This window comes from Harmonia axyridis, chromosome 3 (assembly GCF_914767665.1).
Source record: "Harmonia axyridis chromosome 3, icHarAxyr1.1, whole genome shotgun sequence".
Classification (NCBI taxonomy): Eukaryota; Metazoa; Arthropoda; class Insecta; order Coleoptera; family Coccinellidae; genus Harmonia; species Harmonia axyridis.
The window spans coordinates 17,142,588-17,169,576 of NC_059503.1; the positions used below are offsets into that span (position 1 = coordinate 17,142,588).

Here is a 26,989-nt window from a genome sequence, read left to right on the forward strand (position 1 = left end):
ATACCTATAGTAAGGCCGCTATTAGTGGAAGAACATGCCGAGAGTGTTTTCAACGCTTCAAGAAAGATAATTTTGACGTCGAAGTCCAGCGTAGCGGATGAAGAGAGAAGGTTTTCGAAGATGCAGAATTGAAGGTATTACTTGATCAAGACTCTTGTCAAACGCAACAAGAATTTGCAGGATCATTGCAGGTGACGCAACAAGCCATTTCAAAACGCCTGAAAGTCATGGGAATGCTTCTGAAACAAGGAAATTGATTGCAGCTGCTTGCAAGGCAAAGACGAAAAGAATTCTGCATCGCAATTTGACTGGGGACGAAAAATTAATTCATTATGATAATCCCAAGCTTAGAAAATCATAGGGATATCCCGGCCATGCTTCCACTTCGACATCCAAACCGAATATTCACGATTCAAAGGTCATGCTCAGTATTTGGTGGGGCCAGCATGGAGTAGTGTATTATAAGTTGTTAAAACTAACTAAAACAATCGCAGGCCTTCGTTATCGAACGCAATTAATTCGTTTGAGCCGAGCATTGAAAGACAAACGGCCGCAATACAACGAGAGACATGATCCTAACTTCACTTTAATTAATCTTCGATTAATTTCAAATAAAAAGATTAGGACCATCGAAATCAGGTGACCAATTTGGACTACGCCAACGTCTATACATTAAGAACAGCTAAAACCACTAAAATCTCAACTAGGAAGGGGGTTGAGTATCACTTTGTTTTGAAGGTCTCTACCAGGAGAGCGGGAATATAGAATTGGAGCAGAATTTTTACTCAATACCTTTCTAAACTTTTTTTATAATCACATGAATATTAAGAACCTTCTTAATTCATGAATAACGACAATTCAATTTTATTTCTTATAGAAGATCAATTTATCTATTCCTCTAATTGTACCTGAAGCCACTATAGCTGATTGAAATTCCTGTGTTTATTCGTATTGAAATTGAATTCTAATTGTATTCGATGAAAATGACGATATTTATGTTTCAGATTTCTATCAACGATAATGGTGAGCCGCCACTGACGTCAACGACAAGAGTTGTTGTCAAAGTCGAGGACATAAACGATAACACTCCCGAATTCGAACAAATTTCGTACAACGTCCAAATACCAGCGAATGCAAACTTTCACGAGCCGATGTTTCAAGTGAGTAAACAATTTTTGAAAGATTATTATTCTCTAAAATTTCCCATTTGATGAACTGGAGTTTATTTTGATGAATTGGAGTTTTGCAAATTATTTGAGTAGTGCTTATAATGAGATGAATGTGAGTTGAAGTGAAACGCTTTGCTAATTTAGTGGTGAGAAGTATTGGGTGATTGGTTTTCATAATGATTGAGTAGTAGTTTCTATTTGTTACATTCGATCATTACAGGTGTGGTGTAGTATTTCATTTCATGGTGCTGAAATGAATTTTAATTTTGGTAGCCATCAAATTGTTTTTCATCAATAATTGATTTATTTCCTTCAAAATTGTTGAAATTACCTAAATTCATCCGACGTACACAGGGACAATGAACGCTGATTAATATTATCCTATTGTGTGGCCTTTTTATACAATAACGATAAAATTCTCTTCACAAAATACCTGTAGGAACCTATTGAACAATCATCATATACTTTACGTCAGAATGAAATCAGACTAAATTAGTGGATGATGCTTTGTATCAATAACTCATTTATTAACACTTTTCAGCAAAATCTTACGAATTGGTTTTGGAATTTGGGAAAAAGGAATTATTCTCTATCGATGTAACGATCCTAGCGCAAAAACTAGATCTATGAGTTTTAATATCTGAAAGTCAGAAGAAGAATTCAGAAAAAAATTCGCAAGAAATTCAAAGATTCAATATGCATTATCATATTAAATCATACCTAAGGCCCAGTTTCACCAAATGCTTTAATCTTGACTTAGCTCTTAAGTGAGGCCTTAGATCACGATTAATGTAATGTAGCGTTTCACCACACTCCAAAGCGCCATTTAATCGACCAATCGCGATTTAGCACTAATCGGCCATTTTTGGAGGATTATAACCTTTCAAGTTGAGATTAATAATTATTTATCAGTATGGAACTCTTGTCTATGTAATTATTTTTCCGGAAATTTCTAATTTTTGGGTCAATTTTATCAAAATATGACTATATGTATAGGCTCAATATTTCCCATTTAAAATACACGTAAACTTTGTTTTTGTGTTTTATGAAATTTATTGCAAAGAATAATTTATTGATATGTTTGATTGAAATATTTTTTAAGAAGCAGTTAAACTTGTTAATGAAAATGAATAAGTTAATAAAATTACTTATATAGTTTTTTTCCAGAATGTGTGGTTTTGTGAAATGGGATAATTTCTTTTTAACTTCTGCAAGTTTCCGACATTTCGAAGCACATCACTCGACATTTTCGGCAAAAATTAACTTTGTTTTTTGTTTACAAGATGACAAATGTTTTGAAATGTTATGAGTTATGAATGAATGACACCTGACACCTAGCGCCAATGGTGGTCATCACTGCTAATACGATACAGAACACTATTATAACTCTTTGTTCACAACGTTGCCAAATGGTCTGACTATTTAATCGCGATCATCTTCGGACGGGTTGATGCATGGTGAAACAGAAAACATTGTTAAGCCTGCTTTAGTAACAAGCGGAGTTTAATCAATCTGGGATCAAGTGCTGTTTGGTGAAACTGGGCCTTAAAGGTAGGAGTTAAACAAGGGCAGATATAATAAGACCCAAAGTTTCATTAATTTATTTAGGTTCAGTAAAATAGGAAAAGAGGTGTTACCCCAATGAAAAAGCAGAATATCTCCATTTTATATATAAAAACGAAATTAAACAAAACTGAATCATTAAGAACTTTTCGTCGATCTCCCGTTTTTGAAAACTCCAACTTGATTGAATATGATTGAAGATTTAATCAAGGTACCTTTCCATTATTCGATGACTGAAACAATATCCCATCGAACAACAGTATGAATCAAAACATCAGAGCTCCGCTCAAACGAAAACGCTCTACCGAAATATCGCCATTTCCATCTCCATTCACGAATTAATATCACTCAAACTGACTCTAATCTGATAAACCTATTCTATGCCTATACGGAGCGAACTGTTATTGCTCTATTTATTTGATGAACTCCATCCGGATGATCACGTGGAGCGATACGCTCAGGTGTGGATAACAAAATTTTCGATTGAACAATTCAATAATCCGAACAATAGTGACAGTAATCATTATTGATAGACGGACATCGCCAGGAGGATGGACTGGTGAAATTCGCTCGTGATTGCCGCTGGGATCGCTCAGAGAGTAAACAGGGATTACGTCTGTGTGAACAGCGACCTTCTATATTGGATTTTCTAATTGAGTGGGGGACAGTCGGAAAAACACTCTCAATCCTATACTCGTCGGTCTGAGGCTGTTGGGTGTTCGAAAAAAATTTTCATTTTTGTCGGTTAATCCATGTACTTACCGATATTCCATTCGATATATGAGATGGAGTATGGCTGTGTCCCCCAGTGGCGAGATGATAAAGAAAATTAACTTCCAAATTACTTTCATTACGATACTAAGTAGAAGAGAAGATTGGGAAAAGGAGTCCACCATCCCAGTTCTTGAAAAGAATACCATCAAATGGTACACAGATGGTTCCAAAACCACGACGGGGACTGGTGATCAATGCTCAATATCGCTAGGCCGCTGACTAAGTGTGTTTCAGGCAGAGATACTTGCAATAGATGTGTAGTTATTAACCTGGCAAGAAATCAAAAATTTGATATAGCGATACATCCTGATAGTCAGGCTTCAATCAAAGCACTGAGCTCACATATCATCGATTCTAAGATGGTATTGGAGAGCCGAAAAAAACTCAATGAAATAGGCAAGAGCAACAAGGTCTTTTTGCTCTGGGTTCCTGATCACTCGGGAATTAGAGGGAATGAGGAAGCCAACACACTTGCCAGAAAAGGAGCACAAACTCCTTTCATCGGCCCGGAACCTTTCTGTAGCGTAGACAAATGTACCTATAAGGAAGAGTTTCAGGAGAAGGAAGAAACCGAAAGAGAAATACTCTGGCGGAACCTTCCTGGTTTGGATTACTCCAAAAAGTTTCTTCGAAACTTTGACTCTAGGAGAACCAAGAAATATCTGGATCTTATTAAAAATATGTTACTGGATTCCTCACAGGGTATTGTCGCTTTAGGAAGCACCTCATGAGAATGAGTCTAACAGAAAATGGCGAGTGCAGATTCTGTGAGGAGGAGGAAGAAACTCTGAATCAGCTGTTGACGAAATGCCTCGCCCTCCCTAGCCAACGCAAAACCTCCTTTAGACACGAAACTTTTATAAGGAAGAGGAAGAAACTCTGAATCACCTGTTGACGAAATGCCTCGTCATCACTAGCCAACGCAAAACCTGATTTAGACATGAAACTTGTAGGAGTGAGGAATTGCCTTGAAACCATCACAGATATTAGAGTTCAATAGAACTCTGGAACTGGAAGGCGAGCTGTAAATCACCTTATTGGGAGAATAGCTCTGATGGGGGCACAATAGACCATTAGGTTGTAGTGAAACGGAACACCTCCTTAATTAAATCTTAATCTTATGGTTGTGTCGGTTTTTGGTTCAATCTAGGAAGATACTGATTTTTCTCTTCCATCAAACAAATTTGAGTTAATCTTCATTTATAAGTGTTTCATCTCGATATTAAAAACCAGTAGATTTTAAAAGAAATCAACGGATGTTTATTTCAATGTGAAGGAAAAGATACGCCATTAACGATAGAAAACGGATTCAGCTGCTAGACTACTACGGTTGCAGCTCCACATCTTTTTCATGAAATTTTGCATGACCAAATGAAACATTCGTGATTGTATGTCTTCAATAACGTCACGAATTCTATCTATTTTCAAGCTCTTGAAGCATTGGCATATCCCTCATCTTTCACATGGCACCAAAGAAAAAAGTCCAGAGGTGTTAGATCCCAAGATGATCTCAGTCGCCAATTGTGATCGACGAGAAATAAACTTTTCTTGCAAAATTGCGATTGTTTCGTCGCTTGTGTGGTAGGTACCCCCATTTTGTTAAAAATAAACGTCGACCATATCAAAACCTCATAAATTTCAAAAGGTGCAGTTTCAAAATCTACAGCTTCTCAGGTAGTGGGTCATTCGAAATGGAACCTCTTTTTGGAAAAGTCTGTATCAACGATATTCACTTTACTTATATGTATTTCAAATTTTGGCAATAATACTATATTCATAATATGTAATAGTAACAATATCTTCAACAATTTCCAAATATTGTGTGTTTGTTCCTTTGAAGAAATCATTTTATGAAAGTTAACAAGGACTCCTTCAGCTGAATGCTTGTCGGAGGCGTTAAAATAGAAGTGTAAAGTTAATTAGACTGCAATAACGATCGGCAGAATAAGTTAAAGAAATACAACAGATCAACTGATCAGCTGGTGAATATAAGTAGGTCTACCCAAAATGAGTGGCTCAGACATCTAGCCATACAAATCCTGACGAATGATTTCTAAAAGGTATACTGCATAGATTCGGTGCTCTCATTTCCTCGAGCCATTTTGACGTTCAATTTACAGGGTTAGGTTAGGACTATTGAAATTAGTCGACCAATTTGGAAAAAGCCATCGTTTCATCTATATATTTAGACCTTATCAAGGCAAGTTCATTCTGTCGAATACACATGAATTAATCTGAGTACAGAGAATATTGGAAATATACAATAACACTTTGTTGAATGTATAAAAACTAAGACAGAATGGCATGAATCCTGAAAAATCTTTTATAAATTGCAATCACCGTCGAAACAAACTGCTGAATGGGTAATAATTAATCATTCAACAGTTTGTTTATAAATTTGCAATTACCGTCGAAACAAACTGTTGAATGAGTAATAATTTAATTTAATAGTTTGTTGCGACGGTGATAGCAATTTTATAATTGATCAAATTATTCTGTATTCGACTAAATGAACTTGCCTTGATAAAGTCTAAATATATAGACGAAACGTTGGCTTATTCCCTGTAAATCGAACTTCAACTGGTATACCCTATATTAAAGGTAGACAATATCTCCACATTCGAGCCATTGTATTTTTTTGAACCGGTTTAAAAAACATTATCATTCAAAGGCAGAAGAACATAACGTTATTTCAAGCGACAAATTGTGATTCTGCCTAGGTATACATCATAACGGAGAAAAGCTAAGACACTGCATTGCAAAATAACGTGATATAAGGATTGCTGTTTGGAAGAGTGCACACATTGAACTATTAACATGAAGTACTCATTAAAGACCCGCTATGAATTGAAATATTGAACATATATTTTTATGTTTATGCTTTTTTATCTCAACACTCAAAGACCTCTTAGAGATCTCTCAGGAGAAGTTTTACACCTTTTTTACATCTTTCAAGCAGAGAACTATCCTGAGCTGTAGAGTAGAAATAGTATATTATCAACAAGTGGGGAAAGTCCAACTTTTCTCGAGAGTGTGAAAGTTTGTGGCACGAGCCTGAAAGGCGAGTGCCGCAAACACACGAACGAGAAAAGGACTTTCTCCACATGTTGCACACTATACTTTTCTTACAACTGCACAAATTTCAATAATTCGAGTAATGGACTTGATTTAAATCAAAATGGCCTTCGTTGACAGTATGTGCTAATTTATTGCGTTTCCATAGAAACGACTCAAAAGCCCAATTTCATTGGTCTACCGAGCGAGGTGTGGGCAGAGTGCTTCGAGAAATAATATTTCCCACAGTATGAGCAATACATAGTTTTGAAATTGAGTAAGCTATGAAGAATACTTTTCATAGCAGTTGTCGGAAAAGCATTTTTTTTTCTGAATCTGAATTGAAAATTATTTGCTTTATAATTCGAAAACTGTTGTTTAAAATTATCGCGTTTCGTTAATATTCACGCTCGATGTGCATTGGACATTCGACTGAAACAGTAACGAAAGGATTTACCCGCGTAAAGGTAATTACAACACCTAGAGGCAAAAGGCCTCAGATACGAGCAAATAAACCGCTCTTTGATTAAATCCGTCAATTAATCCGCCACAAAACATCAATGCCAGACTTTTTGACGAACAAGCCTAATGGCATTGTACCGATAAGTTGCATGGATGACATTATAAAAACATCAACAGAATACGTTCCATTTTCAGGCACCTATCTTTCGAAACGTAGATAAATATTTCCGGTTTTATCTCACGTTGCCTTGAACAGAGATCGCCCCAAACACCAAACACACAGCATGTGTACAGATAGCAATTCTAGGCCGAACAACGCGCTTACACACTCACTGTATTCACCCCTCATATGACACACGACAATCGCAAGTACCTGTTCCAGATATATGTCTATGTTTTGTTAACGTCCCTCTGTTGAACGGTTATCGGGACACGATAAATTTTCCGTACTAATATGGCCGACACAAAGCCATTTACGTCACTACGACAATAATAATGGGCGTGCATCAATATGGTGAATTATTTACATGCTGCGAGTGGTATTATTATTCTGCGCCTCCTAATGAATACTGGAGATAAGTTGTTCCATTCAACGGAAGATGATCGCGATAAGGGTATAGAAAACGGGAAATAAATTAGGGTTTTGCGATGCTCTCTAGGAAGATTTATGCCTAGGCTATTTCAGTCCGAGTCAGCGGCAAAAACCTCTTTGAATTCGGTGTTCGTTCGGATGCCAGCGATTCTCATCGATTTAAAGTTTGATTTTATTTTTAATTTCTCGATTCGTTGTCCCGCCAGGTTAGGATGCATTTGATATGAATTAGGAGAGTTGGAACATAATATTTTTGGTCATAGGTGAGTTAGACCATTTGTGACGAAATGGTATGTTCGACAATTTCAGTCGAGTTCAACAAAGTTTTTTTCCAAGTAAAATATGACATTTTATCCACAAATGGTTTTTGAATGATAGAAGAGTCACTCACCACAGAGATATACATAGATATATGTGGTCTGCAAGGATGCAATTGACGCATGACTGAAAGAGCGCTCTAAAGCTCCAGTCGGAGGTCCCCTCATTTTTTTTCAATATTCTTCTGCGTTTTTGCATTAACCGTTACAGTGAATTAATTAAACACAGTGGAGACATGAGTGGTCTCGTTTTTATAATTGGCTGCCGGTTTCTGAGCTTAAATATGGGGGTTATTCATTTAAATTTTCCGTTTTCTTGCTTTTTGAGGTTTTTCAAAATCTTATGGTAATTATTAAGTCACTTTAGTAGGCATTTTTTATTTAAATGAACTTGCTCTATATACTATCAGGCTCAATAATGTTAAATTTGACGAACTGTCAGTTCAGTCAATCATATTTTAATTTCTATGATTCAAGCCCGCCCCATTCGCCATTTTTAGGCTCAATTTGAACCTATTGTCACCACTGTGTTTTATTAAGTCACTGTATGAATCCTATGATTGTAACGCCGCTATCAAAAAAATTTATAGTTTTGCACAAAACTTGAAATTGTTATTCTATTCAGACACGCAAAAATATATCATTGAAATATTATCAATTATTGTTGGTAAACTTCATAGAGTAATAAACATAGATAGAGGGAGTATACGCGATTTTTTCATGTCCCCAACATGGTTAGATAAAGTTGTTGGATTGTGATATATTTTCAAATCCACAATTTTACCATATCGTTATGAATGTATTTTATATTGAACGAAATATATTTATTTGAGTGATTCCCGATTAAATATGCAAATTTGAATATTTGGATTCCGATATTTTTCCTAATTGTCGAATTTTTAATGAACAGAATATTAATTATTTTCTGTATCTACCTTCTGAAATCTAAGTTTGGGCAACTTTTGCTCTCCTAGTGTCATCGGTTGTTTCACTACGTTTGGCGCGCTTTAAATTTGTTTTCTGAATATCTGATATATTTTGGTATTCATTTTACTATATTTTGAGTTAATAGGAAACGTTGAATCTCTATGGGACATAAGAAGTGCGTTTTTTGTGGAGAAACTCGCGAATTGTGTGAAATATCGTATCACTGATATGTTTTTATTACCACGCGCTTCATGTCAAATTTGATAGATAATGTTGGGGATAAAATGTGCTTACTGAAAAGGACATATGCTTCCTCTATCTATGTTTATAACTCTGAGGTAAACTTCAGACGTTGCTGTACTAATATAAACTTTCCTTGTTAAATATCTGATTTTGAGCGTACAAAAAACTGTTTTCAGTAATTTCATGGTCGAATGAAAAAGTGACATCTCTGAAATCAAACTTCAACATCAAGCACTAAATTTAATAGAGTCGACATTTCCAGATGTTTCCAGAAAAAATTAATTTTCTACAAAATCTTTTCCTCGAATCCATCTTTTCTGTTTCTTAATAACTAGGAAATTATGGTGCTCCAGTTAACCTTTCATGCAAGTTCAGAATTCCAGTCAGTTCAGATTTTACGATCCATTCCGGCGAATTTGTTATTCGTGTCCCAAAACTTCTTTCACGTGAATCATCAAACTTTTGAAGTGGTTTTCTATAATGGAATTATGCATTCGGATGCTATCAGTTCAAAGCATCAGATTTCGCTTGAGGTTTTCTCCTTTTACTTTTGAAGCGAATGAAATTTCCTTTGTACTTTTTGTGCATATACCTTGAAGAGCTTTATGATAGTCCCAGAATAGATTCTCTGAGTGGGATTGTTTGAGGCCATAAGTATTAGGGTTATGGAAATGTAGCGGTGACGTTTTATTCTGATATCCCTACACAAAATGCCTAGTGCCTGTATGATGGTCAAACCTTCTGTGCAAAATAACGGCTTATTGTATTCTTTTATAACATTTCATTGTCTTAAAAATTAAATAAAAATGGCTTTAATCTTCAAACATTTTTGCTAAGTTTGGTCAGAACACTCAAAAGACTTCTTAGTGTTGCATTTTTTATTTTATATTTTTAGATTATTATTAATTTTTATATTTTTTTATAGTATATTTCAAATAGAACGATTGCTTGTATATCTTTTCATCCAGCTATTGATTCCTTTGTTTAGTTCATACCTGCCTTCGTCGACAGATATCGTTCTTCCACTGTGGCCCCAACTTCCAATTTCCGAATGCAAACCAATCAAAATTTTCATCATGTGTTATACTCGCTCATAATTTCATCCCCCTCTTCTCATCAAACTTCCCTAATTCAATATTAGGTGCGAACAGGTCCATGATTTCACAAAGATAAATTGCTTATGAGTTAGTTCAACCACCTAATGGCATTCTGCATGCTGTTCCTCCTGACTCTATTCACCTGGTTGTTTCCTACGTCGGTTCGAGCATTGCTATTCGCACAATGAAAGTTCGCCCTCTTCAACTTAATTAACGTCTCGGTAATTTTCGTGAATTATTTTAATCTGCCCCTGGCGTATTGCCTTTAGGCCCTACAATGTGAGTATGGAATGCCACTGGAAAATTTGATATCATGATAACCGAATGAACGCTACTTATACAGAATTATACGTGGGATGGATGAAGCTGAATGGTTTTTGGAGTTAATTTTTTTTGGAGCTTCGTTTGCGTAGGTTCCAATTAGGTTTATGTTTCATTTCCTTTCACTTATTGTCGAATATTAATTGTCAGCTCGATAATTTTGAGAATTTTTAAAATTATCGAAAAAATTGCAACCACACTTCCTTCCTAAAATTACTCAATTATGTGAGTCTTTAAATATAGCCTCCTTACACCTATATTCAAGTAATTACTTAATGCGTTTCGTTCACATGATATAATTCAATACGTGATCAATGCATTCGCCATTTTGCAACCATGGTTCTTTCGCCATTTTGCAACCAAGGTTCTTTCGCCATTTTGCAACGAAATGTTCTTCGAACATTTTTTTCTCTGACTTCGCAGTCATCAACTCATCGATACAAAACAAAGCTCGTATCTAATTATAACTTGATTCTTTCTCGATTGTCTCGAGCAAAACATTCAAACATCCTCAACATCACGTAATGTATTCAGATTTACAAGTTTTCTCTGGGCAAACTAATATAATTTTGTTACCAACGAACAACTGCATTATTACTTCGTGTTTCTATTTATTAACTAGCACTCTAACAAACAATGCGGTCGATGCTGGCCAACAAAAGGATTTACTGGGAACAACAGATGTTCAACTTGTTTGTTCAGTTAGAGAATAAACGGGGTGAAACTTGTTACAGCCCTGTGCAGATCATGGTCCTGAAGTTATGCATATGTTGGGAAACTTCGGGTGAATTTCGACACTATTGAAGTTACCGGCCGATTGAAAATAATGGTTGGTGATTGATGTTTAAGGATTATCTAATATTTATATGATATTGCTTCTATGCAGTACCGGCTTGTGAACTTTCAGGAGGTAGTGCTGTAGAGAATGGTGAATGTAATTTGGATTTGAGAAGTGCGCTTTATTTAATCTTAAACGCTATTTTCTGATGGCTATAATTTTGACTCAGGAATGGTCTTGAACGATAAGGTTCAGCTCACTGATGATTAATCCGTAAATACTTTAACTCTCAAATGGCAAGGACAAGGAACCTGAAATTTTCAGGGTATATTCAGATTCCAAATGTTCTGTAATGGGTAAAATCTGAATAGGGAGTATGATTTACAATTACCCAATATTTCTGTGGCCACAAAACTGACACACTTGAGATTATGGGTGTTGATTCAAAATGACAACTTCAAGCTTCGTGAGAATTTGCAGCTTGATCTTATCATCGTAAACATCGAAATTTCAAGAAGAATAGTGAAAAAGAATTCCCAATATTTCCGAGATAAAGATCTGATTGTGTTGCAATTTTTTTTTGTAAATATAAGGTTTTCCAATAGAATTGATACAATTAATAATGGTTATAATTCCAATACTTTGTAATATTTGAGGATATTTCTTATGTAATTTGTGTTTCGTAGGTTTTGCAAATTGATCGTGGAACGATAAACGCTTCAACGATGTTTAAAAATGGTTTACTCGTTTTATCAAAATTCCTGCTCATTTGGGAAATTAAGAAGAATACATAAACGTAAGATTCATTTAATCGACTCAAAATCAATCGTATTCTATACAAATTTGGAAGTGAATTTCTTCAAACGATACAAGTGCACCAGCATTAAGTGCAGGACCGTACCACTGGTACTACTTCCAAATTTGTCTACAATACGATGAATGGTAAATCGATGAACTATATTGACCGTCCGTGAATTCTTCTCAAATATCTCTTAGTATTCACAAAGGAACTCTGATTCTAATGAAACAATTTCTTTCCGTTTCTAAACGTTGTTGAACAGTGTTTTTTTTTTCATAATTGAATGGCATAACCTACTGAACACAAATGACAAAAGAAATGTCAAAAAAATAATTCATAGTGTAGCCATTATAACAATTGTAAATTGTCTCTTTTTCAAGAATCATACAAAATTGAAAAGCTTAAAAGAGAAATTGAGAAAGCACTGACGTTGAGTCCGGAGTTCTTAAGCTCTTGTTCATTATTGCTTTTTATCGATTTACAACCTCAGAATCCAAAAGCAATACGTAAAAATTGAAAAAATATTAATTACAACGAAATACGTAAAAATTAAAAAGAAAGACGTTAGAATAAAAATGAAATACGTAAGACTAAAAAAGAAATACGTAAGAATTAAAAAGAAATACGTAAGAATTAAAAAGAAATACGTAAGAATAAAAAAGAAATACGTAAGTATAAAAATGAAATACGTGAGAATAAAAAAGAAATACGTTCCTCATTTTCCTTTGTGGAAAACAAAGAAAATAGGTTGGTAACTCTAGAATAGAAAAGAAATACGTTTCAATAAGAAAGAGACACGTTAGAATGAAACATAAATACGTTCCTCATTTTCCTCTACGGAAAAACAAAGAAAATATGTGGGCGATTTCCCGATGGCATTGCCGACCTCACATAGTATCTCAAATTTTCCATTCTTGTCGGGCTCGGATAGAGCCCAGGCAAAATCAAACCGTCATTCGATCCTTCATTCCTTCATTGAACATTCTGTTATCGATGCAGAACGATGGTGCAGACGAGTTTGAGGGTGCAGATTTCGCCAACGACGACGATTTGTGGGAAACGTTCGGCCCTGCTGATCTGGCGGGTTTAGAGCGCATAACGCGGGTAAGACTTTCCTTTATTCCGCATCCATTCTTTTGCTCGAATCAGTAATTAACCATTTTCATTGTTTGACTTACTGCATGGTTTTTCATTTTGGTTTGCTCTTGCACGGGGTTTTTATCCTTTTTATTTTGTTGAATAGGGATGAAATTGCATGCTCCCATCGCTGCATGTGCTACGAATTTTAGGCCGATGGGATTAGATAGTGTGGCATGTGAAATATCGGAATTTTTTTTTTTTTTGGTTTGGTCGAACTGTTGATATGAATTCGTTTCCGAATGGTAATATTTATTGTTGTATCGATTTTTCGAATTTTGTGCATGGAATCTCGTGGCGACTATTTGTTCTGGACATGAATGTATTATAATCTCAATTGTCTCTGATCCGTAATAGAGGTAATGACTTTTTATGACGGTTTTCACAAAGTTTTCATTACTTCTCTCACCGGCAAAAAAACCTAAAATTTTGCTGAAGTTCGTTCTCCAAGAACGTTTTAATTTTTCATCGATTTCAATTGTTTCTACGCCCAATTGAAGATTAACTCTTTGGTATTAAAAAAAAAACACCAGAAAAAATTTCCAAAAATGTTGATAGCTTATTTATACAGCACTGTGGAACAGTTCAGGAAATTTGTAGAGTTTACACTCAGTTTATTACGAGGACCATTCTTTCTGACATCTTTCAGTTTTTATTTCACCTTGATATCTTGGTTTCTGTCGAAGATACACGTATTCAAATAAAAGCTTGGAATTCTATACACGCGCCAAGCGAAACAAAAAACGAGTCTCATATCAAGTAGGTTCTATTACGGTATGAACCAGTATATTAATGGGCCAGCACGTACCGAATTATTATTATTTATTGAAAAAGACACTCACATACGAGACCTTCATAAATCATAACTGTTTTAAGTTTCAAACTATAATTATTGAGACAATCGGTCAATAAAAATTTCTTGATGATTATGGGAACTTTCCTTTTCGAGATTTTTGAGTGATTCAAATCGAAAAATTTAAGATATTTCAATTCAAGTGAGAAAATGTTGTACTACATTGAAAATATTTTAACATCTTCGTATATGACTTGTAGAGGGATTCTTCTAGTTCAAAGATCATTCGAGATATCAATCATTCAATTCTCAGATGATCGGCCAACGAAAAATAATAATTGTAGTGAGATTCTATAAATTCCTCCAAAATTTCACAACTTCATCTGCACAACATGCGATAGTTGGCGATATCTAAACTTATCGAGAAAATCTGGACATATTTAAATTGTTCAACCACTCGGTTGTTTCATTTATCATTATTTATATCTAGCATATATGTATAGATGAAGCCCTGTTATATAATTCAGTGTTTTAGGAATCGAATGTTCTGATAGGTGGTCACAAATTGACGTCAATGCGATAGTTGACGATATCTAAACTTATCGAGAAAATCTGGACATATGTCAATTGTTCAACCACATATCCAGCATATCTAGATAAAGACCTGATCTATAATTCAGTGTTTTAGGAATTGAATGTTCTGATAGGTGATTATCACAAATTGACGTCAATTTGCCTGTAAAATCATGTAATTTGTCACTCGGGCCTTTTTTTTTGGTATTATAGGGATATATTCTTCAGTTAGAACAGAATTGTCTATATGATGAGGTTATATCAAACCAAACGGAAAAAATAAACTGACATTGAAACAATTATAGAAAAAAATATTGTCATTAAGAATGTTGAATGATGACGTAGTAGATCTCATTTGCGAACTTTTCTAGCAAGAAATTTTTTTTCGGTTGTAATTCATCTTTAACCATACTTTTTTCCGCCATGGAATCCATTCCTTTTTGAAAGAGAAAATAACTGACACCCAGAAGGAGCTGTTTAAATTTTTATTATCAGCTCTATCACTGAGATTTTGATTAGAAATTGCTGTAACTACGTCCCAAACGACCAATCATCTATCAAGTGTTTCCATGCAAAAAAATTGCATCGCAATAACCCCCGATGTTGCGTAGTAATTTCAGAACACCTGCTATATATAATTTACGACATAATAAATGGCGAACTATCACGATTATATGTTTATTCCTGTGGTATAATAGTACAACCCTCTGGCCTTATCGTTTTGACGCATTATTCAGAACAAAATATGGGCATGTTTTCCCAGCCAAAATAATTCTGTAAATCTGACGCATATGTCGAATTACATTAATAATAATTCTGCGACTGGCACATATTTTCAATGGAAATTGCATCGGAATTGACCCAGGTCTGTTTGTACGTAACCCCGTTGGGTGATTATAAATCCGAATTTCCATAATTTAATAGAATTCAGCAATCTACAGGCTGGGCAAATAAGCGAGGTAAGCGGCTATATCTCAGGATCCACTCATCGTAGAAACTTGCGGTAAAAATTTTTACCACTAAAGTGTACAAGAAAACACACTGGAAATTGTTTTGAAGTTCATACCTCTACCGCTAGGGAGCGTTATAGCTATCGTCGAGTAGAAAAATGAATTTTACTCGAAAATGTTTCATATAATGTTGAAGAAAAAATATGATCACTGTGATTCTTGAAAAATTCTCTATCTTTTTGAATTGTCACTTTCAATTTTACGACATCAAATAAGAGTTAGGGAAGGGATCTGACTGATTGAAATGCCTGTAACTTCAGTTTGGCTCAACATTTTTGAGCAAATTAGATCTCGTCTGAAAGATAATATCTTGTCGATTGAGGACAAAATATACTCATGATAAATTTATTTTTGCTGCTTTCGATAGGGAGCGCTAAGTCAGAAGTTCATTGTTTTGTTCATTTTATTCCGAAATTTCAAATGTAATGATAGGATTCTCTTAACAGAAATAGAAGTTCCATCAAATTTGCATGAAAACACCAGAAGGTCGCAAAGCGATAGTTTCAGCCGTTCTGAAGTGGAGGCCGAAAGAAGATATTCTTCAACTGATGCACTGAAAACCCAAATTTTTTTTTAAGTTCTGATAGAAACAGAAATCCAATCAAATTTGTATGGAAAAACCAAAAGGTCGCAAAGCGATAGCTTCAGGCGTTCTGGAGTTATGGCCGAAAAAGTATATTATTCAACTGATGCACCGAAAAACCAAATTGTGTCTTCTTTCGGCCATAACTCCAGGGGTAGGATTCTGTAACTTTCGTTATCATAGCAAACGAAAGCGATAACGTTACGAAGCGAAGCTAAGCGAAGCGAATGCGGTATTCTGTAAGCGTCTTTTTCTTTATCGTTTCGTTATCTTTACGCTTTTAGTTTCGTTGTCGGAGCTTACCGACTTTACACGAAGGAACATTGGCAACGTTGCAAATAAGTAGATATTTAAGCTACTGTAGGATTCTGCAGGTTTTGACATATGAGGTACCTGAGATAATCTCTAATAAGAGCAATGAGATAAGAGTCCCTTTTATGGACTCTAGCTGTAATGTCCTTTGAATAATCCACAGTATTTAACTTGAGTATTGTCAGAAATTATATTTTGATTTATGACTCTCATTGGAAGTTACTTAACAAAGGGTTTCATACCATTTTAAACTGTTTAGTTTATCATTAAGAATGAATTAGCTAATTGAATACAGCACCTGAATGCAAATATTGAGTATTACAAAAAGTCTTATTTGAGCACTGGAAGAAATTCGAAATGGAACCTCGTTCAATGGATTATAATTTAAAACCTTCATTCTTATTCCAGTTACAAAACCTACCCATACTACAAAATAAGTTCGGGGAGTCAACTAATAGTGTGTATAGATATAAAGAAATATTCATCATGTTTTCAATGATTCTGATCATCGACGAGGAAATCTCAAGAAGAGTTCGTCTAACTCTTACAAGAGAGGAGAATAGATTTCTTCGAGGTAGAAGTGATCCATTTAACTTAACGGATGAGAGATTCATAGACGTTTTCCGTTTGTCGAAACATTTAGTTCACGTTCTATTCGATGAATTGAAACCATTTATGGATAATTATTGGAGGAACACGAGAACGCCATTTGAACAGCGAATATTGATAACTCTTGATATTTTTTGCCAGTGGAAATTACCAACGCGGTATTGGACAAGAATATTTGCTAGCAGTATGTCAATCCATGGTCAGTCGTTGTGTTAGTGAAGTGACTAAATTGATTAACCATGTATTCCAAGGAAGAATTAAATTCCCTAATGATTCTGAGAAGACCCAAAATAAAGGGAAATTTTTTGAAAAATGTGGAATACCAGGAATAATTGGAGCAATCGACTGTACACACATAAAAATCTTGAAGCCATCAGAAGAAGAGCATTCTTTTTTGAACAGAAAACGATATCACTCAATTAATGTGCAGTTGATTTGCAATTCTTCAATAATTAATAGAATGAATTTCAAACTTAATATTAAGAATTGTGATATTGTGAAGCAAAACATTCAAAATTATAACCTCGAAATCGAAATCATTCAAGTGTCATAATATGACGCTTAAGACTTGGTCACGTGATAAAAGTAAACCAATCAAAAACGTCGTCGGACTTTTCGTAATGACAACGAACCCTAAAATGTTTCGTTATCGTCATGAGGTCGTTCTTTGCTTCGGCAAACACGACTATTGCCGAATCCCTTTACAGAATACCGAACCGAGCAAAACTGTCGTTTCGTCACGTTTTCGCTTCGCTTTGCCGTTACAGAATCCCACCACTGAACTCCTGAAGCTATCGCTTTGCGACCTTCTGGTTTTTTCATACAAATTTGATGGGATTTCTGTTTCTGTAAGAACCTAAAAACACAATATGGTTTTTCAGTGCATCAGTTGAAGAATATCTTCTTTCGGCCTCAACTCCAGAATGCCTGAAACTATCGCTTTGCGACCTCCGGTTTTTTTTATGCAAATTTGATCATATGTCGAATTACATCAATAATAATTCTGCTAGTGGTACATATTTTCAATGGAAATTGCATCGGAATTGACCCAGGTCTGTTTGTACGTAACCCCGGTGGGTGATTATAAATCCGAATTTCCATAATTTAATAGAATTCAGCAATCTACATACATTCGGAGTGCATCGGACAGGACGTGAATTTATTAGGCAGCTCCCATTGTTATAGGTTTCGAACTGAGATGTATGTCTTCCTGGCGGAGAAGATGGAATATCGATTGTTGCTAGATTTATGTCTTCCCAGAAGGAATAATTCCCAGGAAGAAGGCCTTCCCGCCATATTCTAATTTTCCCACACTAGGCGAAATTTCGAGGTGAAGCTTGGAAGGGGGGGCTGGGGTTGTTGAATCCGACTCAGGACTCATTTTCTGGGTCCCGACATTGTCTCGATTCTCTCCTTCCTCTGTCATTGTTTAATGCTACAGCGTCTCTCTGGGAATTGATTGGAATGAATTAGATTTTTATTTCAGGCGATCTCATCTTCCTTTGAACATCACAAGTGTTTGTTATAGACTGGAATGACCCTTAGAGTAATAAACATAGATAGAGGGAGCATATGTTATTCTCAGTACGCAAATTATGTCCCCGACATGAACTATAAAATTTGACATGAAGCGGAAATTAAAACATATCAAAGATACGATATTTCACTCAATTCTCGAGTTTCTACACACTGCTAATGTTCTATATTGAATCAACGTTTCATATTAATTCAAATTATATTGAATAAATACCTAAATATATCAGAAATTCATAAAACAAATTTCAAGCGCTTCAAATAACGTGAAACAACCGGTGAGACTAGGAGAGCAAAAGTTGCAAAACCTTGGATTTCAGCAGATAGATACAGAAAATAATATATATTCTGGTTATTTTGAATTTGACCATAAGGTAAATATCGGATTCCAAATATTCAAATTTGCATATTTAATCGGGAATCACTCAAATAATTCATTCATGCAATATAATACATATTCATAAGGATATAGTAAAATTGTGGATTTGAAAATATATCACAATCCGACAACTTAATCTAACAATGTTAGGACATGTAAAAATTGCGTATACTCCCTCTATCTATGTTTATTACTCTGTGAAATGAACTCATGCATGAAAAGATTATATAAGGCATTAACCGTCAGTTTTGACATTATATCATTTACAATCAACAGTGGCATAACGAGAGCCCTTTTCAATCGTCCTTATGAATTGCTCTCTCTTCTCCAAATATAATGTTTCCCACTATTTTCATCATACTCATTGTCTATTAGTAATGCTACAAATTGAAATTCAATGCTCATTTGTGTATAAGCATTTCAGGAAGAAATCATGGACGTCATTATTCAGTTAATCGACTTCCTATTCCTTGTATTGTAGGCAAATGTCAAAATGAATGTTCTTTTCAATACGAGAGTACCACTTCAAAGTACAGAGTAATACTTGATACCACTTTCCAATTCGTCTACAAATAGAGAGTCGATGAATTCAATGAGGTCGTCTATGAACTCTCTTGAATTTCTCTGAGTATTTACAAATGGACACTGATTTTGATAAAACAATTTCACAAATCGTAAACATTTCTGAAGCATGTTTCTTTCCATGATTGCCTTGATCTTACTGATGAACATCATTGCCATTATATATATATATTGTTATGGATCGTATATATATTCAAGTTGAGATTATGTTGTTGTTGATTTGATTTAAATTGATTCGATCCAATAACTAAATTTGATACTATATCTTTTATAATTTTGCGCCGACTATATATATCTCAGGAGGGTTCATTCAAATTCAATTATATATTTTTTTTTAATTTAATTAATATTTTCGAAATTCACTAACTATAAAGAAATTCTTATCTAATAACTAAATTTATATTAATCTAATCTTATATTTACGTATTTAAAACTTCATCGACCTCATCAGTGTTCTATGTTATGGTATTGTATCGTCTTCTATGCTCCTAACCTCGAATGGATTATAACCTTAATTCGTATTAATTCAGTTGCATTGTTTTGAATCCATTTTCCATTTGATATTGCTTCAACTTGCTTGAATCCAGGGAAATTTCTTCTTGAAATTGATTAAATAATTTTCCACTTCTTCTCACAATGATTTTCAGGTACGTATTTAACAATTTTAATATCTTGCAAATTTTCGTAAATAAATTCTTTCGTTTATCAATTATTTCAGGTAAATTTCTTGAGTCAGGTGACGTGCTCTCAACAATGGTTTTTTACTGACTGATTAGCTGTCATTCGGCTGGGCTTTATATAGATTTTCAATTTTTTCTTGAAATCAAGATTGCCTTGGATGTCAAAAAATTTTCCAAATATGATGCTTTCGCAATTTTCTCTTTTGAGGTAAGTTTTCCTTCTTCAATCTTGATCTAATTAATTTCTTCATTTTTTTCCGCATCTTTTGGTACCACATATATTGCATTCGGTCGATTCGAAGTTACAAAATTTTCAAATATTCTATATACAATTTGGAAATTTTTCTAATATTCACTTTCTTTGGCCTAATATTCAAAGATTTCTATCTATAACTCCTAAAATCTACTACATATTTTTAAATTATACTATAATCTAATGAAATATATACATTTTTGTATGTTTGAGACATTAATTACTTTGGAATCCCTGATTTATCATTCGATATCCTATCCCTATCCATTATTTACAATTTTATTAGGAATTTTGGCTAGTATTACATTTTTGAGATTGCATCTAGATGTAATTCACTAGATCACAAGCTATTTCATGAAAATTAACATAGGAAATATAAAATAAATGATTATTTTTTATCATTTTAAATGAAAATTGAATATTCAGTCTTTTGACTCTTTTAACATTATTTACATGATATATAAATGGTTCCTGATACTTGAATTGAATATCTTTTGTTGATTTTATCAAATTGAACTTGAATTTTATTGATATTTTCATTTTGTTTCAGATCCTGAGATGTTTTGAATGAATATTGATATAGTACTTTAGAAATATTGGATTTATGCTACTTTTATAATGTGCAAATGAATGGAATAAATGAATAAAGTTACTCTACTTTTCTTTAAAATTATTGGATCATATCAAGTTAAAATTTATTATCTATTTGATGAATTTGCTGTAGTTTCCGAAGGATAGAGTCTGGTAATGTATTCTCATTGATTTTATAAGTTGATAATACCATTCCATAACAATTCCCCAAATTTAATATTTGAAATTTTTTATTTTCAATATAAAATTTAAAATATTAAAATTTCTCCAAAATTCTGAAATTTGATTGAAATTTAAATTAACTTTCATTCGTTGTCTGGATGAATTCATATAAATCATTAATATGAAAAATTCCTCTTATTCTTTCTGTTTCTAATTCTTTTAATACATAACTGTTCAAACCATTCTCATTATCTATTATATATGGTCCCTCGAATGGAGTTTTTAATTTCGCACAAATCTTATTCCGCTTGTCTGTTACCATGTGGGATCGTACAATAACCAAATCTCTTTTTTTTTTTAAACTTCACATATTTCCTTCTATTCATTCTCTCCATTTTCTTTCTGTATCTTTTTCTATTCTTTTTCAATCTTACTTTTACCTTCTTCATGATGTCTTCATTATTTATATGACTTGTTCTGTAACAATTTCTTTCTTGTTTCATTGAATATAAATTTGTTTCTTCATTAATTGCATTATGCATTGTATTCAATAAAAATTCCACTCTGTTTAATTGTATATCCCATTGGTTTTGTTCTCCATTGACAAGTTTTCTTGAATATTTCACTACTTCTTGAATGTATCGTTCTGATGGTTTTGCTTGAGTATCCCTTATACTGTTATAATTCAGAATTATCTCTTTATTTTCATAATATTTGTCTTCTATTGAATTTTGTGGATTTCCTAGCTCATATATATTTTGGTCAATCTTGTTTTTATTTTCTGAAAATTCTATTAAAGGTGCTGTATACTGATTTATCAATTTTTCATTGAAATTCATGTTGATCTCTCCTAAAATTTTCAATTTTTCATTCGACTTCTCATTTTGAATTCTTGCAATTTTATACATCTCAAGCTTATTGTTTTCTACTTGCTCATTTTGTTTTTCCATATCATTCTGTATAATACTCAGATTTCCTTCTGTTAGATTGTGAACTTCAGTTTCACAAATCTCCAAATTCTCTTCATATATTTTACTTTCTGTATCTAATTCAGCTGAAGATTCCTTTTGTACTTTATTTCTTTTGGTATATAACCTTTCCTTGCAAATCATTAATACATTCCCAAGATTCTTTTCCATTTCAATTATCTTATCTGCCAAATTAATTTTCATTTCTTCCTTAATTTCTTTAAAATTTTTATCCAATATTTTTGACTGATCTTCCAATTTTTTCGACTGATCTTCAAATTTTTTACTCATATTTTCTTCTAAATTTTTTATTGCAGTCATTATATCCAAGAAATTCAATTCTTTTCTGTTTTCTTCATCTATTTCCATATTTCCTCTTGCATTATCTTCTTCATCCCCTTTTTCTCCAATTTTCGTTTTACTTCTTGTTTCCATTTTTTTTTATATATAATCAATGATATGATTCCAACAATTATGTATTAATTTGAATTTTTTTTTTTTTTTTTTAAATAATGCTGTAATTGAATTAATATAAGAATGCTGTAATTGAATTAATATAATAATGCTGTAATTGAATTAATATAAGCCACGCGTTGGGCGACATTTGTTATGGATCGTATATATATTCAAGTTGAGATTATGTTGTTGTTGATTTGATTTAAATTGATTCGATCCAATAACTAAATTTGATACTATATCTTTTATAATTTTGCGCCGACTATATATATCTCAGGAGGGTTCATTCAAATTCAATTATATATTTTTTTTTAATTTAATTAATATTTTCGAAATTCACTAACTATAAAGAAATTCTTATCTAATAACTAAATTTATATTAATCTAATCTTATATTTACGTATTTAAAACTTCATCGACCTCATCAGTGTTCTATGTTATGGTATTGTATCGTCTTCTATGCTCCTAACCTCGAATGGATTATAACCTTAATTCGTATTAATTCAGTTGCATTGTTTTGAATCCATTTTCCATTTGATATTGCTTCAACTTGCTTGAATCCAGGGAAATTTCTTCTTGAAATTGATTAAATAATTTTCCACTTCTTCTCACAATGATTTTCAGGTACGTATTTAACAATTTTAATATCTTGCAAATTTTCGTAAATAAATTCTTTCGTTTATCAATTATTTCAGGTAAATTTCTTGAGTCAGGTGACGTGCTCTCAACAATGGTTTTTTACTGACTGATTAGCTGTCATTCGGCTGGGCTTTATATAGATTTTCAATTTTTTCTTGAAATCAAGATTGCCTTGGATGTCAAAAAATTTTCCAAATATGATGCTTTCGCAATTTTCTCTTTTGAGGTAAGTTTTCCTTCTTCAATCTTGATCTAATTAATTTCTTCATTTTTTTCCGCATCTTTTGGTACCACATATATTGCATTCGGTCGATTCGAAGTTACAAAATTTTCAAATATTCTATATACAATTTGGAAATTTTTCTAATATTCACTTTCTTTGGCCTAATATTCAAAGATTTCTATCTATAACTCCTAAAATCTACTACATATTTTTAAATTATACTATAATCTAATGAAATATATACATTTTTGTATGTTTGAGACATTAATTACTTTGGAATCCCTGATTTATCATTCGATATCCTATCCCTATCCATTATTTACAATTTTATTAGGAATTTTGGCTAGTATTACATTTTTGAGATTGCATCTAGATGTAATTCACTAGATCACAAGCTATTTCATGAAAATTAACATAGGAAATATAAAATAAATGATTATTTTTTATCATTTTAAATGAAAATTGAATATTCAGTCTTTTGACTCTTTTAACATTATTTACATGATATATAAATGGTTCCCGATACTTGAATTGAATATCTTTTGTTGATTTTATCAAATTGAACTTGAATTTTATTGATATTTTCATTTTGTTTCAGATCCTGAGATGTTTTGAATGAATATTGATATAGTACTTTAGAAATATTGGATTTATGCTACTTTTATAATGTGCAAATGAATGGAATAAATGAATAAAGTTACTCTACTTTTCTTTAAAATTATTGGATCATATCAAGTTAAAATTTATTATCTATTTGATGAATTTGCTGTAGTTTCCGAAGGATAGAGTCTGGTAATGTATTCTCATTGATTTTATAAGTTGATAATACCATTCCATAACAATATATATATATATATATATATATATATATATATATATATATATATATATATATATATATATATATATATATATATTTTAAATGTTATTGATTTTTTATACAAATTGTACTTTTTCAATAAACTATATATTATATTATAACAATTTCAAATTTTACCAATTCTATTGGAACGTCTTTCACTCGAGAAAAAATATTTTTATTTTGCGGTTCGAATTTTTTCATTTTTGTTTCATTTGAAAAATATCAGGAAAACCTTGTACAATTTATAAATATGAATCATCACACTTAGTTCCATCAATTTCAAATCGGTTGAACCAAATACCTAAATTCTATAACTATATGAATATGAAAAATGTTTTTAACATTTCTGTTTGGAATTGACTTGAAATCCTCTAGTAATATTTTCGTAATAGAATATTATATCCATTTATCATCATTGTAGAGACATCTCTATAACTGGGTCAATGATATAGTATCGAAACTTCATGATGCATGATTTATATATTTGTTATCTTAAAGCATCTTCCAACATCTTCATCATTAATTTTAAGTAATTTATTTGCATTTAATTGTGTATCAATTTCATTATACGAAGAAAGAAAACTAGTTCCGAGCTGCAATCCCCTGAATCATAATCTGTAGTGAAAACGTGGCAGTCTGTCTTAGTTAGGAAACTATGTCAATATCAATTTTTTTCACTCTAAACACAATCACTACACATAACTTGTTGATGCAAGATCTATTTTTCAACGTATTAATTCTATTCTAGAAAATATGAAAACACTCTCTGGCGAACACTTTTCACTCATGCAATATTCCGTTTATACAGAGATTTTTCTTTTATCGACGAAGTTGGGTTAGGTTAGGTCTTCCGTCCATACAAAGATCATGTTTTATGATTATATAGATCGAAGCAAGCATTTTCGAGAAAATTGGTATGAAATAAAACAACCCTCTAACACCCAGAATCCGGGTAGTTCCAACATGTTCGTCTACTATTGGTATAACCATAACATTACATCTCAATTCCGCACAAACCAATAAGTGCTCAGCCCCATATTTTTCTGCAAATCCTCGGACTACGCTAGATCGACAGCTTTATATTCGTCTTTGCGGATATTATATCTCATTTTGTCTCCTGTAGGTGCTGGCTTACGACCGAGATGAAGGACTCAACGCTCTGCTCCATTACAGCATCAAGTCCGGCAAGGGCAAATCCAAGTTCAGGATCGACAACTCCACAGGGATGGTCTACGCTCAGAAGGGATTCGAACCCGGACAAGTCTACGAGTTGAATGTGAGTATGCCCGGCTTTATTTCAAGTAATGTTAGTTGGGCAGTTTACCTACTCTTTGGGAATTTAATCCCAGGACTCGCTGAACGAAATAGAATTTTTGTGAGAGCAAAGTAATTGAACGTCGTCAACTGTTTCAGTTGAGAGTGGATTCAATTTCGATCCTTCGAAGTTTAAACATTTAAGGTGATTATTTCGTTCATTGTGAAATGGGTCAAAGACCAGTCTTTTTGAGCACTCGTTCCCCAAGCAGAGCGCTTTATTATATCGTGCATTTTTCAAATTTAAGCGGAGGATAATCTCAAATGACCATCCAAACACATGGAAAATTCAAGAAGAATATTTGAAAAAAATAACAAAAAATTCGATTGAGTTGAAATTTGATGAATAGATGTATTTTAAGTGTTAGAATGATCTTTCTGTTCGAATATTATACAGGGTGTCCCAAATTCGATGCTCACTAAAAGCATCTCGAGAACTAAAAGATTTTAGGGACTGCCGATAATTTTTTTTTTTTGTGACATTAAGCAAATCATAGATATATTGATTCGTTCTCCAATTAGAGGGTGTTTCTTAAAAATGACTGTTTGAAATATTTCACTTTATCTTCGTTTCTGTGAAAAATTATAAAACGTTTTTTTCAGTCATTTTTATTGTTTATATAATAATCATAACAGATGATAGAAATCAAATACCTACCATGTTAGAGATATACAGGAGGGTTGATGTTTCTTGAATAGGGCACCCTATATTAACCCTATAGTAACCTTATACACAGGTTGTTTCCTTATTGAATGCCAATATTTATGGGGGTGATGTTTGGGCCCATTTTAAGAAAAAAATTTTATATGTTTATACGTTTTGAGATACAGGGTGGTAAAGTTTTCAAATATAAATCATTCATTGTTAATATCTACAACTCCACTTCAGATATTTTAATGAAATTTGTCATACATGTTTGAATCAAAAGACATTTTTTAATATTTCACTTTATGTTTAATTTCCACCAGTGGCGTTCGTACGTAATTGAACCTGCCTGTTTTGACAGACATTGATGGTACGCCACAAATTTTTTCTAAAATAAATATTATTTTTGAAATTCCTAATTATTTCTTACCAAAGTTGATCATTTGACTTTTTTCAAACCGTTTCTCTGCATGATCATAACAATATCGTTAATACCATACATATGACAATATCACCATGCAGAGATATACGTAGATTTTATTTTTTTTGGTGGAACCCGTGCGTGGGACTAAAAAATTACTTTTAAAC

At 33.0% G+C, this 26,989-nt stretch overlaps 1 protein-coding gene across 13 annotated transcripts in view; it reads left to right on the forward strand.

Moving 5' to 3' along the window:
- The window catches only part of LOC123677093 (fat-like cadherin-related tumor suppressor homolog), a 439,236-nt gene that overhangs the window by 377,093 nt on the left and 35,154 nt on the right, over positions 1–26,989 (forward strand). For 12 of the 13 annotated variants that reach the window (XM_045613559.1, XM_045613562.1, XM_045613564.1 and 9 more), the window contains 3 exons: positions 1,005–1,160; positions 13,096–13,200; positions 25,565–25,717. In XM_045613559.1, the coding sequence (XP_045469515.1) occupies positions 1,005–1,160; positions 13,096–13,200; positions 25,565–25,717 (414 nt within the window). The remainder of the gene's footprint in view (positions 1–1,004; positions 1,161–13,095; positions 13,201–25,564; positions 25,718–26,989) is intronic. The other variant, XM_045613567.1, reaches the window with a different exon arrangement.